We start from the raw sequence: 18,911 nt of genomic DNA, 5'->3' as shown, positions 1-18,911 counted from the left end.
AGCCAGTAATTGAAATAACGACAGCCACAAAGGAAATGACTGATGTGCATTAAAGACAAACCTGATGGGGGAGGACAGCTCTCTAGATGGTGTTTAGTGAATGCTTCTGTGAGGATGTGAAGTTTAAGCTGAGGTTGAGGACAGGAAGTCAGCAGTCTGAACAGTAGGAGGCAGAGCTTCCAAGTATAGAGAACAGCAAAGATACAGGATCTGAAGAATGGGATGGATTTAGATTGAATGAATCATTGTGATCTCAGAGAAGGGAGCAAGAAGGAGAAGTAAATGGAGTTGTAGAGCTAGAAGGGAACCAGATTTTTGAGGGTTTTGTTTGTAGACTATGGAAAGAAGTTATGTGTTCCATGTTGTCATAAGGGTAATGAATAGCCAATGAAGTAGTTTAAGCAGATAAGTAATAAAATCTGATATATTTTGTAAAGATTAAGCAGGTAAGTAATAAAATCTGATATTTTTGTAAAGATTGCACAGACCACTGTGTACAAAGTGGATTCAGCATTTTCTGTACACAACAATAATAAGGCTACAAATTGCTAATTGGGAAATGTCCAACTATTAAATAAATAATATTGTTAGCAACATGAATAAGAATTTAAAAGTTTGTAAATACTACAGCCAGAAGAATATAAAAAAGCTAGTGAAGTGTTCTTCTGGTTCCCTCATTAGATGCAGGTTTGATGAGGCAGTGCACTTGGCTTTTTCCTGCAAATAGTCCTTCAGTCATTGTTCTTCCAGTGACTCTTGAATAGTCTCTGAAATTCCCACTTTTCCCACAGACCTTTCCAATATAGTGTGCTTGTCGTTTGTTGACTTAGGCACCCTGGGATTATTTCCCTTTGGCTTCCTTTCCACAGTTTCTTCACACAATGGTCTACAATAGCAATCTGAATTGTTCAATCTTTGAAGCCAGTGCTATTTGGTTCTGGTTAAATGCTTTTTTTTTAACCTGTCTGCCAGTCTGCATTCCATCCCCAACCCCACCCTGGCAATGTGTGTTTTCATGTCCTTATTCTCATTTTTCCTCTGTCCTTTCCCTGGCAGTCTACCCTACTGAATCATGATCTTTCCCATGCCTAATACCATAGCACTTATTGGACCCTCTCAGCCCAACAGTTCTTTCCAAAGCTCTCAAAGTCTGCTCTGTAAGTACAGTTCCCATCTCTCTTCTGTTTCCTCTTTCTTACCAACTTCCTTCTTGAACTCGTCCTGACTATCAGGCACAGTTGTATATTCTTTAGAGTTCTTATTTGAGGTCCGATTTCACTTGATGTGGGGTTTTTTTTTATGGTACTGGGATTTGAACTCAGGGCCTCACACTTGCTAGGCAGGTGCTCTACCACTTGAGCCACTCTGCCAGCCTTGGTATTTCTCACAGATAAGGTTTTAGATTTTCTTGCTTATCCTGTACCCACATTCTCGTTTGTGGCTTCCACTGTACCTCTGAATGGTGGCTTTTTAATGGGTAGTCCCATCTCTTACTAAACTTTTTTGTTTCAAGAGCTCATAAAATGTGAACAAAAGATGAATTTCATAATAATTTTCTACTTTTAAGGAAACCTTTTGAACACAGCTTACTGATGGATTGGAAGTTAGATCATTATATGTATTAGCCTGTTGAGTTAAAAGGCATCCCCTTGGAAACAAAAATTATTTTTAATACTCATAGAATAATTATTGACACATACAGGTATCTGATTCCATTCTATCATTTGCCAGGGCTTTAGGGAACCCATGAGAAAGAAAATGAGCTCTGTCTTTCAATTTCTAGTGTGGACATGTTGATGCATTTGGGTGAGAGAGGAAGACAAACGAGTTCAGGACTGGGTGTTAGAGAGAGCACAGTTTCTGGCACTGGGATAGAATATTCTTCTTAGACTCACCTTGCTTAAGCTCTACTTTTCTTCTCACCACAACTTGACTCTATAAAATGCCTGTGTATTTAGGCAAGGAAGGGCTGGTGATGGAGAACTAAGTGTTTGGAGATTGCTTTGTTCACTGATTATGGTTTCTATCTAGAGAGGCCACAGCCCTTGTGACATGGATTTTTCTAACCCCTTTGCTCATCTTCTATGCCTTCAAATAAGAGACAGGCTCTAGAATGGAAAGTCTACCTACCAATCGACTAGGAAGAGAACCAGAAATTTTCAGATAGGCAGCAAAAATACTACTTACATGGACAAAGGAATTAGGGTTCCCTTTCTCCTCCCTTTCCTCCCAGCCAAAGGTTTGGGGGTTCTGTGCAGCCATCATCTGTTTGAATAGAGGGATGGAAGGGTCATTATAACACCAGGGTTAAGAGGGCATGACAGTTACAATAACACAGGCATCTTCATGGGTGAAAGCAGAAGGGAAAGAAATGAGGGCCTGTCATGTGGAAGACTGGGTACTTGACTTAGGAACAGTTTAGGGACTTTTATTCAGGTTCTATAAACTGGAGAGGCCCGGTGGATATTTGGGTAAGATTTCCATATGTGTAAGGTTTCAAATGAGACACATCAAGTTGGTCAAACTCTCTTAGTACATATTTTTAAGTAGTTTCTTGGCTGTATTTCACATTTTTTTTGTTTTTCTTAATACAACACATGCCTTTTAGCCAGGTTTCTGTTAATTTACTTAAAATATTATTTTTCTTATTTAAATGTCTGTGTTAACCTTTTGAGTTTCATTAGCTTTGAGTGATTTTGGCAAAATTTGAAGATGACAGAGAAAACTTTTTAAATGATTCAGAAAATACCAATAATTTATCAGCCAGTACTTGCCTAACCGCAGCTAATAACTTCGTTTTTACCAAGTATAAAATAAATTTTAAAGCCCCAAGAAACTTTGATAGTTCTGAAAAAGATGCCTTCTGAAAGCTTCTTGTACATATTTTATGTAAACTATTTTTACAAAATCCTTTTCTGCATATGTATTGTCTTTTCTTGCTCATGGAATCATCAGACAGCTTTGAATCTATGTCTGGAAATGACTTAATGTAAATATTCAGAATTTATTTTCTGTCTTGACTTACTGACTAAGAGAAAAAGATGAGACACATGGATTTCCATTAGGTGTATTTGTAAATGTATTTAATTCAGAATTTGGTTTTGCTTTAAATGTACCAGCAGTGTATACTTCTCCCAATGTCTGAAGACTATCTTCTGATACTGGAAAGTCAGTTAAAAATAAAGTTTGATTTGTGATCAAAATTAATTTGTTTAATAAGTTAAGATTTGTGATTTCTATGTAGCATTTCTCTACCTTGGTATTTTATATCTAGTTAGAGTTTCCTAAAGCTGTTATATGTATCTTACTGTCCTCATACTCTCTTTGTTTTTAAATATTGTCCCCTCACGTACTAATTATAGGGAGATTAGATTTACATATATTTCCAAGTTTGATTTCTCTTCATTTTAGTCTCTTCCTCTTTAAAAAAGATTTTTCCCCAGGAATTCCTTCAAGATCGAAAATATATAAAAGTTTTGTCTTTCTCAGCAGATTGATCTCTCAAGTCCCTAGTGATTGACAGTTCCTGAGAATAGCACCAGAATTCATGGTTTGGCAGGAATCTGTGATCTCTTGCCATTTTGATTTTTAAGCACAAGTGGTCTATGTCTGTATCTCATACCTACAACTAGCATCCAGTTCACATTTTTGTTTACAAGACTGTTACTGTGGTTATTACTGTTGTTAGGTAGCCACAATATCATTCTTCTGGCACCCATCATTTGACGATTTGGGAAACAAATGCTTTTCTGTGTGAAATTACTAAATACAAAGCTTATTCCTTTAACTGAAGAACTTTTGAGTATACTAATTTTTACAAATGTCTGGAGGCCGTTACATGTTCCTGCTTATATAAATTAAGTATTTGAGAGCCTGCTAGCCATACTTTACTCCTCCACCCTTGTTGAGTTTCTCATAACAGTGGACAAGCTGCTCCTGATAAGTTGCATGCTGCATGATTTTGTTTTGTTTTTGGAGTTTGAACTCAAGACCTCGCACTTGCTAGGCAGGTGAGCACACACTTAGCCCTTTTGTTTTCATTTAGCTATGGTTAAATAGGGTCTCTGGGACCACAGTCCTCCTAGTTATACCTTCTGCATAGGTAGAAGGACAGGTATATGCTACCGAAGCCAGCTTATCAGTTGAGAATGGGGTCCTGCTAACTTTTTGCACAGGCTTTATCCTCTTGATCTGTTCTTCCTGAGTACCTGGAATTACAGGTGTGAGCCACTGTACATGACTCATATTGTATGTTAATTTTCTGTGTCCCTGTCAGTAGTCTGCACCTGATGGAGTACATCATTAAGAACTGTAACCCTCCTCATCTATATCTGTAATAAAACCTAGTCATAAAATGGTGTTCAGTGTGGCCACTAAATATAAATAATTGAAAGTGTGGTCTTGAACAACTTAAAATTATCTGTACTCAGGCTGTTCTTATTAATTATCTCTTTGTCATATAAAACTGGCACTTTTGGAGAGAATTTTAACGTATAAGGTTTTTCCTTCCTTCACCAAGTAGCATCACACTGTATGTATAGTCTTCAATACTGGCATTTTTTAAAGCCCTGTGATCAGTGTTTATATCTGAACTGTTTCCTCATTTTACCAAAGTTTGATATATAGAGGGCCTTAATGTTTGCCAAAAAAAAACTTCCTAGCTTTTTATATGAACTTTGTGGTAGTGATTTATCACTTACCTTCCCCTTCCTTCCTTCATTCCTCTCTCCCTTCCTCCTTCCCTCCCTCCCTCCCTCCTTTTCTTTTCTGTTTTATTTTGCTCTGTTCTGAAGTTCACTGTGGTTAGACTTACTACAATGGAGAAAAGAGAAGCTACTGTTTCTAGCAGATGTACCTACATCCACTTTTCCTGTTCTAACATTTGATCAAGTGAAAGAAACTTTAATGTCATTTTGTTTATCTCTTTCTTTTTTATAAACCACTAAGATAAGGTTCTATATGTTTTTTTCAGTTCTTAATTGTATGTAGTGCTTGGCTGGTTCACATTAAGACCAGCAAAATATAAAATAAATCCTTGACATTTTCATTAGAAGAAAGAGAACCAAAATAAGTTGAAGACTGTGGAAATATGAAAACCTTTGTCACAATGTTAATTTGAAAAGCATAACTATTTAATACTGCTTGCATTGGTATGGCAGATGGAAGAGGCTGAGCAAAGGGCTCAGTGAATTTATGGATTTTGTATTTGTCTTAAGTTTCATTTAATATCCTCATGTTGATTTTTATCATGTTTTTAACTAACACATACTGATTGTACATTTTATCGGTTATAGTATGATAATTTAATATATTTAGTGATCAGGACAGTCTAATTGCCATTTCCCCTCTTTAAACAGTATCATTTGTTTGTTTTGAGAATCTTCAGATATCCCTCTTGTGGTTCTTTATTAAAAATATGTTGTAGGTTGTTTTGAACTCTAGTCATCCTACTGTGTTATAGAACATTAACAGTCAGTCCTCCTATGTGTTATCCAGCTCACCTTACTAACCTCTGGCCGCCCCTATTCTACTTTATACTACACTGATTTTTTTTTCAATTAGGGAAAAATTAGGACCTTGTGCATCTTTAAGTGTTAAGGAGGACATCCAGCAAAAGTTGCCATTTATTATAATCCATATGCCCTTATCTATATTTATTTTATGCATAAAATTTCTGTTATTTCAGAATGGTAGAATTCTATACTCCTTTCCAGCATTAACATTATCCCTTTTCCATGTGAGAATTCTTTCTTTCGGTTTTTGATATTACACTTTGCACGCATGCATTATTATTGCACACAGTTGTAGTTAGCTGTGTTTATGTTACCCTTCACAGCAGTTCAGGCCAGTGGAAGAACCGTACTGTGGAGCTGAGTTAACCTGGCTTTAAGTTCCAGTTCTGACATACTAATTTTATGATTATAAACATATTATTTAACCTCTGGGAGCCTCAGTCCTCCTCTCTCTTACGCCAGTACTACCTGTCTTACAAGATTGGGGTGAAGATTAAAGCAGCACAGGTAAAGAGGCCAACACTCACCGGCCTCATTCACTGTTCTTCAATTCCTTCCCTAATTAGAAAGATTCTTTCAAGTTATACACCTCCCTTCCTGTTACATATTAGGGGTCTAAAGCAAAAAAAAACCTGTCTCAAATAATTGACTCAAAATGTGACTACTTTTTGAATTGTTATATGACTAAAGTTTTATTCACCTTGCAATACTGACTTATTCAGATATTTTCTTCAATATCTAAGATTTAGACTTTTTCATTTTCCATATATTTAGAACCTTGAGAGATTTGTTTTGAGATACACTAAACATCTCTTGATTGTATTACTTATTGTGGTGGTTTTAACATAGATAAGTATTTCTCAACATTTTCATTACCATCTCCCAAGGAGATGGTATCGCTTATGAAATTTTAATAGCACAGACATACCTATTTATGTACTAAATGTATATGGATGCATTATACTTAAGAGTAAAATTTTGTCACCCCTCTCTTCAAAGAACCAATTCGCACCCCCTTTGAGTGATAGATATCATTCCTGTCCTGATAGATACTGTTCCTTTTAGAAATGATCTCTTCAAACAGATTAATGGTTGGGTTCTAGTTGGATAACTCAGAATATATTCTGCTTGCTCCATTAGTTAACTGTATGACCATTTGTCAATCGCTTAAGTTTTGTAAACCTTCTTTTCTTCAGCTGTAACATGGGTCCTTATAAGGATTAAATGAGAATTAGATGAGATAGCTCATGAAATACATTTAGTGTATATTAACTGTTCAATATATATTAACTGTTAACTTCATTATCTTAATCATAACTTCCATTTTGTTCATTTAAACTTAAGATGTGACAGTGGATGTCTAGTTTTTCTTTTCTTCCATTTTCTCTTCCAACTTCCTGTGGAGGGAAAACTGTAAACTTTAGTTGTAACCTATGGATCTCCACAATAAGTAAATGCTAATAAAAAATTCTCATATAGATGTAATTTGTGTAGTATTTTACAATGAATTTCCATGGTAGCTTGAAATAAAATTATTATATTAAATAATTCTGGGTTCTCTTTTTAGATATTTGATTTAATGGATGCCAAAGCACGTGCTGATTGCATCAAAGAAATAGACCTCCTTAAGGTAAATAATGAACCATGGGCTACTTTAGCATAACTGAACATGTTGATAAAAGTGACATCAGAATATCACACTTACAAGTAAACAGATTTTTTAAGACTTATCTTATGTTACATTGGATTTAAGTAACATGAAGTAAGTTAGCATGTAAGTATATTGAACCATGTATTTACATTTTGGATTTAAGGTATAAGAATTTAATTATAATATTTGGTGGAATCAGCTTTTTCAAAGTAGGGAATAGACAAATGGGCATAAAACACTGAAGAATTTTTTTTAATCTCAAGATGAGTTATATTGAGAATGTGGACTAATCCAAATGGTTCATATGTTTTAAAATAATAGTTTTTAAACTTTTTGCAGACTTAGAATGGGTGGGTATAAAGAGTATGTCAGGATTTAGCTTTTCAGTTTCATCCACTTAAGAATGAGATTTCAATTATATCTACAATGCTGTTTTCTAGTGAAATTCTTTTATAAAATGTTCTGGCTTATATGATACATTTAATTTTTAGGTAAGACTTGTTTTTTATACCATCCATTTGTGTTAGTTTCTAAAACAAGTCAGCTTTATCAAAAAAGACAAGAGCGAGGTCAAAAGGATGCTTTCCCATTCTTCTGTTGGTTATAGTTCTTTCTTTTTATTTGGAAGTACTGGGGGTTGAACTCAGGGCCTTGTGCTTGCCAAGAAACTGCTTTACCATTTGAGCCACCTTACCAGCCCTTTTAATGTTGGCTTTTTTTGAGATAGCGTCTCACTTTATGCCTGGTGTGGCCTGGATGACGGTCTTTGTATCTCCATGTAGCTGGGATGACACGCAGGCACCACCATGCCCAGCCATTGGTTGAGGTGGGGTCTCACTAACTTTTTTGACTAGATGGCCTCAAACCACTATCCTCCCAATCTTCACCTCCGCCCCCACTAGCTAGGATTATAGGTTTAAGGCACCGGCAGTTGTAGTTATTTGTAGACACTGAAGGAACTAGTTTACATCTATATAAACTTGTGTTATAGAGATAACATACTACTATAGAAAATACAGAAGAAAAACTTTTAAGTGGAAACAAGAAATCACACAAATGTGATAAATGATTTCCTTTCTTCCCCTTTTCCTGATCCTCCTTCCTTCCTCCCTTCCCCCTTCCCCCTTTCCCCTTCCCTCCTCTTCCCTCCTCCCTCCCTTCCTTCCTCCTCCTCCCTCCCTCCTCCTCCCTCCCTGTTTTCTGCTCCTCCCTTTCCCCCTCCTCCCACCCTCCCCTCCTCTCCCCTCCCTCCCTCCCTCCCTCCCTCCCTCCCTCCCTTCTTTCCTTCCTTCCTTAGTTCCACAAGGTATAAAATTTTTCTTAGGGATGCTCTTATGAATCAACCTACATAGTTCTGTATTATTTATATTATTTGGTATAAAAGCAATATTTAGATATAGCACAGTAGATATTAGTTTTTTCGAAGGATGTATGTGTCTGTGCATACGTGTGTCCATGCTCTCCAGCTAGAATTATACTAGGACTAGTCCTAACTTCAAAGCAGGAGTAAAAAGAGATACTTTAGTTACCATGGAATGGTTGTAAGTTACAGTTCTCATTTTGAAGGATATAATTTTTCAGCAGTTGCTGACTTGATTTTACTATTTGTTTATTGCATCTATTTATATGTCTGCTGAGCATAGCAGGCATTTTAAAGTGCCTAATTAAAATTTTTAATAATGTTCAAATAAAATAATTCATATGTAGTTTTCCTTTTACTATTTTCAAAATTCATTAGATTTCAGAAAAATATACAGTCATATAGAGACTTCTGTAATTTAAAAACGAAATATGGTAAAATTATTCCTATGTTAAAAAATTGCAAATGATTCTTTGGAATTTAAAATAAGAAAACTTTTTTTGATTCCTTTTTTTTCTCAGCAACTCAACCATCCAAATGTAATTAAATATTATGCATCATTCATTGAAGATAATGAACTAAACATAGTTTTGGAATTAGCAGATGCTGGTGATCTGTCCAGAATGATAAAGGTAAGGTCCTTTTCAAATTGTCTTAAAGTTGTTTGGTTTTTTTCCTCATAGAGTTGTCTGTTAAGCATGTAGGCCCCTTAGGCACTTTAAATGGAAGAACTCAGCTCAGCACTTAGCATGTAGTAGGCAATAGTAATTATGGCTCTGAAACTGGTTTATCTGGCCAGGTTCACACTTGTCACATTAAATATCAGAACTCACCAAAATTAATTTGGACATAGGCCCAGAGACTTTTCTTCTAAAGTTGCAGTTTTGCGGCTTGATTCTCTGAGCAGACCATCCTTGATCCTGAGTCTTTGGACATCAAAGAAAGAAATTGAGAGCAGCCTGACCCCTTTCTGGGAGGGAATCAGAGAAGACCATGGATATCCACCCCTGACTTGACCATGGAAAAGTTGTGTAATTTTCTTTTCTAAAAGCATATTAGTTGAGTTTACATTTAACTGCAAGTAATAGAAAACCCAAATAACAATAACTTAAAAACTGTCTTCTTCAGACAAGTTACTTCTCTGTGCCTATAATATTAGCAAAATATATGTTGTAGAGTTGCTGTAATGATGGAATCAGTTAATGTTTATTAAGAACTTTGAATAGTGCCTCACACATTATAAGGCTATGTAAATGGTAACTATTATTATTATTACAATTACACCTTCTGTCACATAAATGTCTGGGGCTAATATGGTGGCTGAGATCTTTCAAATCTTATCTCAGGGAGCAAGGCTATTTCCAGCTCACCAAGTCTTCCTAGCCCTGAGGAGATAAAGAGTATCTGCTGGCTATATCCTGAAGCTGCTCCTGAATTGCTTGCCACACAACATTTCAGATTCAACCCTTTGACCAGCATATTGTCTTATGAACATATTTAGCTGCAAGAAAGGCGAGGACATACAGTTTTCATTTCACTGGCCCTGTGCCCGGCTAAACTTCTATTACTGTGAAGACAAGCTGAACAGTGTGGAAACAAATGAGACCATCCAAAAGAAAAAAGCCAAAACCACTTATTCACAGCTTGCTAAAGCAAGGGAGGCACCTACTGCCACTTGAATTGTGGCAGACTTGAAGGTATACAGAGAAGTGAAATTGTGCTAGAGGGAAAAGGAGGGCTTCACCTAAGCCTTGATTGAGGCTCCTGGCCTGAGAAAGCTACAGATAGACTTATGAGAAGTTGTGGGTACTCTACGGTGGATATAGAGGGCATTCTATGTTATGTGGTTGATTAGGAGTACAACTTGGCTTTCTCTCGTTGGTCCTAGTTGAAACTAGGGAGAAAATGAAGGGAGCTATCAGTTATAATCAAGACTTGTCCATTTTGGCCCAATTGTTACTGAAGTTATTATTTAGCTTTCTGGATTGTCAGAGGAGATAGCAATCTGGCTTCTTGGAAGTCTCCCTTATGGCAGGCTTGCTTCCTGAGTTGTTCATTGTAAAATGTTAGCTTCCTAGGTAGGTTGTTGCATGTTGTGGGTTAAAGTACTATTTTTGTGTATGTCTGGGTCTTAACAATAGTAAAGAGAGTTCCAAAAACATTTTGCTTTACATATCTTACTTACTTAATCTTCACAAGGATTCTGTGTATTAAACTTGACACTTTGAGAACATAAGTATTATTACTAGTAAACAGAATTGATATTTTTACAATTAGGTTTTCCTTCAATAAAAACCCATGTGTTTTCCTTTGGGCCCTTAAAAAGGTTTATATAACATGACTCCTTTGAAAATTAGATGAACTAACTTGATTTTCTCCCCAGAAAAAAATGTTGATGTACATACAATTTGTGTTTCATTATAAACATTCTGATTAAGATATTCAGTTGTTAAAAAACTTTGTTCTTGAGTGGGAGATTCAATATCAGTTACTGTAACTTTCATGTTACTTAAATTCTCTCAGTCATAATTTTCTCATCTGTAAATTGAAGATCATTTACGAGAGCTTTCTAAATTATAAAAGTGCTACATAAACAGGTAATGTTATTGTCAGGTGCAATTCTATAAGCTGACTATGTTTAAAGTCCCATAAGTAGAGTGGATCACTTTTAATCAGTTATGTGATTTTTCTGTTTTAGGGACTTACTACTACTAGTTCAAATAACCATCCATCAAAAAAATCTCTGCAAATTATAGAATAATATAAATTAGTCATAATTTTAAAAAGAAATGCAAATGCACAAATGCGGTATTTTAGGAAAAGATTCTATCAAATAAGAAATTTAAAATTAACAAATGAGTAATACTACTATAAGATTCTTTTCCTGAACCTTTATGTGTGAGAGTTTCTAAATTACTTATAAAGTAGTATGATGGGAAAGAGAGTAGGTCTTTCTGATCAGTTAGACAGACTCAGGACAGCAGAGTTACTGTTTGATCTCTCAATTATTTGACTCTGCTTTTCATTCTCTTCCTAAAACACTCTTCCACTGGCTCATTGAGTACCATAGTACCTTGGTTTTCATCTTTCCATTCTGGAGATTCTCATTCTTCTTAACTAACTTCTTCCTGACTTTAATGATGACGTTTTAAGTTTTGATTCTGGCTTTTATTTGTTGTGTTTTGTACCTACTTTGTAGGTGATCTCATTCATGCCTGTGGATTCAATTAGACTTGTTGACTCCCGTTTTTTTATCTTTACCTTGTAGCTCTCTTAAATTTTGAATCCACATAGCTCAATATGTCTGTAAACAAACTCATGATCTTCCTTACAATCTTGCTCCCCCCGCCCACTTCCCTAACTCAGGCTGGCTGTAGTCTATATAGTTGTGTATGCTGAAAACCGAGACTGTTTTTTGACATTTCTCTTTCTCTTACCTCCCATTTTCAGTCTCACCAAGTTCTGTTTATTGTTTCTTATAAGTGTTCAGATTTCTCCACCCAGTACCATTTCCAGACTCTCTGTACAGTGTGAAATAAAACACCTCTCACCTTCAGAGTTAGAACTTTTAAAACCATTTCCCAATATCCAACACCTACTCCTCAACTCTATTTCTCCATCAGTCTTTAAGGGGGAGGTGTGACAGAAAAAAGGAAAAAGAAAAACCTCTGATTTCAATCAAATTCCTATAGAGTTCCCCAACGAGGGTACAGATTAAAATATTTGAAAAGATTTACCAAATTGCGTGTTACAGAAGAGCCTCCCCGAGGGAGGAAACTCCATCTGTTCTGCATATTCACACATCCCTGGTGCCTCAACAGTGCTGGCTCCTACTTCACCCTTTTCTCTGGCACATGGACCTTTTAGTACCTTGACTATATCTTACTTTTCTTTCTTTGAGGTACTCATGTATGCAATTCTTTCTACCTGGGATGGTCCTCTACATTCTTGGTCTAGTTTATGTCTATTTATCCTTGAGGGCTTCACTTAGATACTACTTCGTCAAGCCTTTTCCTTTGACCCACAGTGGTTTTTGGCATAATTGTCTTTGGAGAACCCTTCTTTCATAGCAGTAAGTAATGTAACCCTGTAGTTATTTGTGTGATTACCTTTTTGATGTTCGTATTTCCCATTAGACAGACTTAAAGTTCTCTTGAGGACAGGGACCATGTCTGCTCAGCTCACCAGGCTCTGCTCACTTTCTAAGGAAATTATTGGCTGATAGGAGGAACCTAGTAAGTATGTGATGAATGCATGTGTAAAAATTAGTTCTTGTACCTAGGTGACGTGTGGTTGTTTGTGGCAGTTTCCTACTGCTTTACACTCTGGTCTCATGCAAAGTTGCTAAGACAGCAAAGGGTGTACTGATAGGAGAAACGGCAATGTTTGATTCAAGAGGATCCTTTTGGAGTGGGGAAGGGACTAAGAAACTCAAAAATTGTTTCCCAAACACCCTTATTAGTTCTTTAATCAATTCTTTATAGAAGAGACTATACTAAGAAAAAAATCATAGGAACTTCTTTTATGCAGGAACAGGACAGTGACTTAGAACAGCAATAAATACTTGAATTGTAAAGAAAATGATTCATTTCTTTATAGTGAGTAACATTGTAAATCATTGAGTATCACAGAAATGTATTTCATTCTCTCAAGTCTTTGGCTTAATTGGGGTATAAGAGGAAGTACAGCTTCTGGTCTGTATTCCAGAAATGAACCTCTGGACTCTCTGCTCAAGGTCTTAGAAAAACAAAGCCAAGGTTGTGAGCTTTCTGACGTCCAGGGTCCTTTCCCATGATCACTGGCTGTTGCTTGTAGTTGTGTAGGATTAAAGTTTTTGCTATCTTCCTGGTTGCCAACCAGGAACCATACTAATTCCCTGTCACATGGCCCTCTCCATAGTCTAGCATCACATTCCCTTAAGGCCAGCTGGAGAGTTTCTGATTTCAAATCACTAAATTGGAAGGGCTCATCTGATTAGGCCAGGCCCGCCCAGGATAATGCCCTTTGATGAACTCGAAGTCACCTGAACTGGAAGCTTTATTACCTTTAAAATCCTTTCTGCTCTAATACAATGCAATCTGGGGATTAATATTTAGCAGTATTCACATGCCCAACTCTTGCTCAAGAGGAAAGAATTATATATCAGGATTTGGGAATTTTGGAGAGTGAGATAACATTTTAAAATTCTGCTTAATACAGACTGATAAATTAACTAGACTATCATCCATGTTTTGGAGATAACATTATAACTTACAACATGAACTTTTAGATCTTATTTACCTAGTTGGTTCATCATGTGTTTTACATTGAAGACATATACTTATTGTACTTACTCAGATTTAATGTTGTATTAGGAGTGAAGCACTGAAATATCTTTTATACTCTGGGCTTTTGGCTCCTTAAAGCAGCAAAGACTTCCCAATAGAGCCATCTATTTTTGATGGCTCTGATTTACTGTTTAACAAGATACTTGCACTTCCTACTTCAGCCTCTGGCTAAAGTGTTTAGCCCATGTCAGAAACTGAGAAGGGCCAGTGATCTCAGATGCAACCTGTTCTTTTACTTGAGTCCTTTGTGTTAGATTGTCAACTGTTTATATTTCACTGTAGAATTATTCTGAAGTCTGCAGGGTACTAGTTAGTGTACTGTCTGAAAGAAATATATAGAACCGAACATTATAAATATACATACATGTTCTTAGGAGGTACCGGTACATAGTACATGCACGACTCTATGTATTACTATATAAATGTGTTTATTGTATATGGTTATGTATATAGGTGTGCTGTACAGAGTTTTTTTCTTTTTGGGTCATACTGGGGTTTAAACTCAGGGTTGTTGGCTTGCTAAGCAGGCACTCTACCAGCCTCAGAATTATTTTTAAGAGCAATATTACATATGAAACATCACTTGGATTTTCTTTGCTTATGTACTTTGATAGTGAAAAAGGATAAAACATACGGATTTTCGTAAGTTGAAAACTATATACCTTAATGATCATTATGTAGTTTTGTCCGTGTCAGTAAAAGGTTATTTATAAATTTCAAACTGTTTACTTAGGAAAAATTAGAAGATAATTTTCAAGGAGCTCATTGTTCCTTACATTCAAAGACAATTCTGATCTCAAGCTACCCTTACAAATGATGTAAATGCCACAAGCAACAATTCTGGTAGCTATAGACAAGTAAAGAGAAGACTCTGTTGTATTTAGCATCTCAGTTTTTTTGTTGAGATTTCTATTCAGAGATTTTTACTGTCTCATTGTTCTGCTGTGTTTTCTTTGTCCATTAAGAAAATCAAAACATCTTTCCATTTCACTGTTGCTTATTTTCACATAACAAGAAAGGGTTCCTTAAAGAGGCAAATGTTTCATGTATGTTGTACCTCCATGCCATCCTGAAGATTAACTTTCTGCTTTTTAAAATCTCATTTTCTCTGTCTGCAGCACTCTTGATGCAGTAGAGCAAGCATTTGAAGTATTTTCTTTTTTTTTTTTTTCATTTTTCTTTTATTATTCATATGTGCATACAAGGCTTGGTTCATTTCTCCCCCCTGCCCCCACCCCCTCCCTTACCACCCACTCCACCCCCTCCCGCTCCCCCCCCCTCAATACCCAGCAGAAACTATTTTGCCCTTATCTCTAATTTTGTTGTAGAGAGAGTATAAGCAATGACAGGAAGGAACAAGGGGTTTTGCTGGTTGAGATAAGGATAGCTATACAGGGCATTGACTCACATTGATTTCCTGTGCATGGGTGTTACCTTCTAGGTTAATTCTTTTTGATCTAACCTTTTCTCTAGTACCTGTTCCCCTTTTCCTATTGGCCTCAGTTGCTTTAAGGTATCTGCTTTAGTTTCTCTGCATTAAGGGCAACAACTGCTAGCTAGTTTTTTAGGTGTCTTACCTATCCTCACCCCTCCCTTGTGTGCTCTCGCTTTTATCATGTGCTCATAGTCCAATCCCCTTGTTGTGTTTGCCCTTGATCTAATGTCCACATATGAGGGAGAACATACGATTTTTGGTCTTTTGGGCCAGGCTAACCTCACTCAGAATGATGTTCTCCAGTTCCATCCATTTACCAGCGAATGATAACATTTCGTTCTTCTTCATGGCTGCATAAAATTCCATTGTGTATAGATACCACATTTTCTTAATCCATTCGTCTGTGCTGGGGCATCTTTGGCTGTTTCCATAACTTGGCTATTGTGAATAGTGCCGCAATAAACATGGATGTGCAGGTGCCTCTGGAGTAACAGTCTTTTGGGTATATCCCCAAGAGTGGTATTGCTGGATCAAATGGTAGATCGATGTCCAGCTTTTTAAGTAGCCTCCAAATTTTTTTCCAGAGTGGTTGTACTAGTCTACATTCCCACCAACAGTGTAAGAGGGTTCCTTTTTCCCCGCATCCTCGCCAACACCTGTTGTTGGTGGTGTTGCTGATGATGGCTATTCTAACAGGGGTGAGGTGGAATCTTAGTGTGGTTTTAATTTGCATTTCCTTTATTGCTAGAGATGGTGAGCATTTTTTCATGTGTTTTCTGGCCATTTGAATTTCTTCTTTTGAGAAAGTTCTGTTTAGTTCACATGCCCATTTCTTTATTGGTTCATTAGTTTTGGGAGAATTTAGTTTTTTAAGTTCCCTGTATATTCTGGTTATCAGTCCTTTGTCTGATGTATAATTGGCAAATATTTTCTCCCACTCTGTGGGTGTTCTCTTCAGTTTAGAGACCATTTCTTTTGATGAACAGAAGCTTTTTAGTTTTATGAGGTCCCATTTATCTATGCTATCTCTTAGTTGCTGTGCTGCTGGGGTTTCATTGAGAAAGTTCTTACCTATACCTACTAACTCCAGAGTATTTCCTATTCTTTCTTGTATCAACTTAAGAGTTTGGGGTCTGATATTAAGATACTTGATCCATTTTGAGTTAATCTTGGTATAGGGTGATATACATGGATCTAGTTTCAGTTTTTTGCAGACTGCTAACCAGTTTTCCCAGCAGTTTTTGTTGAAGAGGCTGCTATTTCTCCATCGTATATTTTTAGCTCCTTTGTCAAAGATAAGTTGCTCATAGTTGTGTGGCTTCATATCTGGATCCTCTATTCTGTTCCACTGGTCTTCATGTCTGTTTTTGTGCCAGTACCATGCTGTTTTTATTGTTATTGCTTTGTAATATAGTTTGAAGTCAGGTATTGTGATACCTCCTGCATTGTTCTTTTGACTGAGTATTGCCTTGGCTATTCGTGGCCTCTTGTGTTTCCATATAAATTTAACAGTAGATTTTTCAATCTCTTTAATGAATGTCATTGGAATTTTGATGGGAATTGCATTAAACATACTACTCAGAAGTTTCTAGACATCATCAATAGCTATAGCAAGGTAGCAGGATATAAAATCAACATAGAAAAATCATTAGCATTTCTATACACTAACAATGAGCAAACGGAAAAAGAATGTATGAAAACAATTCCATTTACAATAGCCTCAAACAAAATCAAATACCTAGGTGTAAACCTAACAAAAGATGTGAAAGACCTCTACAAGGAAAACTATACACTTCTGAAGAAAGAGATTGAGGAAGACTATAGAAAGTGGAGAGATCTCCCATGCTCATGGATTGGTAGAATCAACATAGTAAAAATGAAGTATTTTCTTACCTGCTTTGGATGGGGTGCTTCTCCTAGGAGTTACTCGCATAGTAGTAATGCAATAATCATTCTTCCTACTAATTCTAATGCCTTCATCTACTTAAAAATTTTTATTGAATTTTTAAAAAAATTATTCTGGTAAGTTTCCTTGATACGGTGTTCCTTTTGGGGTGAGGGAAGAACATTGTATGACTTTATAGTGGCTTTTTTTCTTTTATTGCTAAAAGATGAAAGAGTTTTTTTCTTCAGTTATTTTCTTAATCTTTTACTATTTTAGATTTTCAACCCTAATATGAAATATAATTTTGGCTTCCATTAATAACCTGTATAACTCTGGGGAGTGAGTTGATTGCATTCATATTCTTTGAAGTGATAACCTAGAAAGAACAGAGCATTTTTAACAGATATTCCAGCGTGATAGGAAATGGCGGAGGCTGATAGAAGATGGATGGGGGAAATACCTTATCAAAGCAGGTAGAAAGTGATGTCAGTCATGGGCATTGTTAGTAGCCTCATGGCTGCCTGGTCTCGTCTGCTTCATGTTTCTCAAGCAACTTAGGGATCTTGAGGCTTTGTTTGTCTGTTTTTGCAGCACTGGGGTTCGAACTCAGGGTCTCACACTTGCCAGGCAGGTGCTCTACCACTTAAGCCATGTTCTCAGCCCTTTTTCCTTGTAGTCATTTTTTGGATAGGGTCTTGAGATTTTGCCTAGGGCCAACTTTGGCCATGATACTCCTACCTTATGCCTCCCACATAGCTGGGATTATAGATGTGAACCACCACATCCACTTCATTGGTTGAGTTTTGCTAATTTTTTGCCAGGCCAGTCTCAAAATGGGATCCTCCAGATTTCCACCACCCAAGTAGCTGGGATTGTGAATGAGTCACTGCATCCAGCTAAGTTATCTTTATTTTCTTCACATTGCCAGGAGTGAGAATATTCATATGCTGCAAATTATCATTATAGATCAAAATTCTAATTGAGATATATTTTACACATACAATTTTTCCAAGATTATGTACAGCAAAACTTGCCTAGTGTAATCTGTTGATATAATACTTTCAGAAGAAAAGTGTTACACTCATGTCTTACATGAGTGTAAAATGGGGGGACACTTTGGGGTGGGAACCAGCAGGAAAGGGGAGGGAGAAAAGAGAAGGTGAAGTGAGAGGGGTGAATATGGTCAAATTATAAAACAATGAAACCCATTAAAATTGTTTAAAACTGGGGAAGAAAGGAAGAGTAATGGTAGTTGAATTTGATTAAAGTACATTTTATATATATATATATATATATATATATGAAATATCACAATGAAACTCCTTTGTACAATTAATACATGCTGATAAAAAATAGAGAAAAAGGTGACATTATTGTATAATAAAAACACATTTAGAATAGTCAGCTACACTTTGAGAATCACAAGACTCTGTAGTTAATTCTTTGAAATAATGGCTGCAAAATGAAGTTTTGTAAAAATAGGTGTAACTACAAAGATGTTTGGAAGTAAAACAGCCTTTCTGATAATATTTGTCCTAACCACAAGTTTATAGCATGGAAATATAGTTTACCTGTCATTTCATGTGAAAACAATTTATAGGATTAAGTGAAACAATGTTGATCTCTAGGGTTTTTTTTTTTTTGGAGGGGTGCATTGTTTTTATTAACTGGAGATATGAAGGATAGGGCATATGATTATCTTCAAGGGTGAAAATGTGCCAAATAGACCTTTATTATTTT

The 18,911-nt window shown here is 36.3% G+C and overlaps 1 protein-coding gene across 4 annotated transcripts in view; it reads left to right on the top strand.

Annotated features, from left to right (window-relative positions):
* The window catches only part of Nek7 (NIMA related kinase 7), a 134,413-nt gene that overhangs the window by 78,994 nt on the left and 36,508 nt on the right, over positions 1 to 18,911 (top strand). For all 4 annotated transcript variants that reach the window (XM_074048699.1, XM_020183447.2, XM_020183446.2 and 1 more), the window contains 2 exons: positions 7,081 to 7,143; positions 9,046 to 9,156. In XM_074048699.1, coding sequence (XP_073904800.1) covers positions 7,081 to 7,143; positions 9,046 to 9,156 — 174 coding nt within the window. The remainder of the gene's footprint in view (positions 1 to 7,080; positions 7,144 to 9,045; positions 9,157 to 18,911) is intronic.

This window comes from Castor canadensis, chromosome 11, assembly GCF_047511655.1.
Source record: "Castor canadensis chromosome 11, mCasCan1.hap1v2, whole genome shotgun sequence".
Taxonomy (NCBI): domain Eukaryota; kingdom Metazoa; phylum Chordata; class Mammalia; order Rodentia; family Castoridae; genus Castor; species Castor canadensis.
The sequence above is the reverse complement of the archived record's forward strand: the minus strand, read 5'-3'. Positions and strand labels throughout refer to the sequence as shown.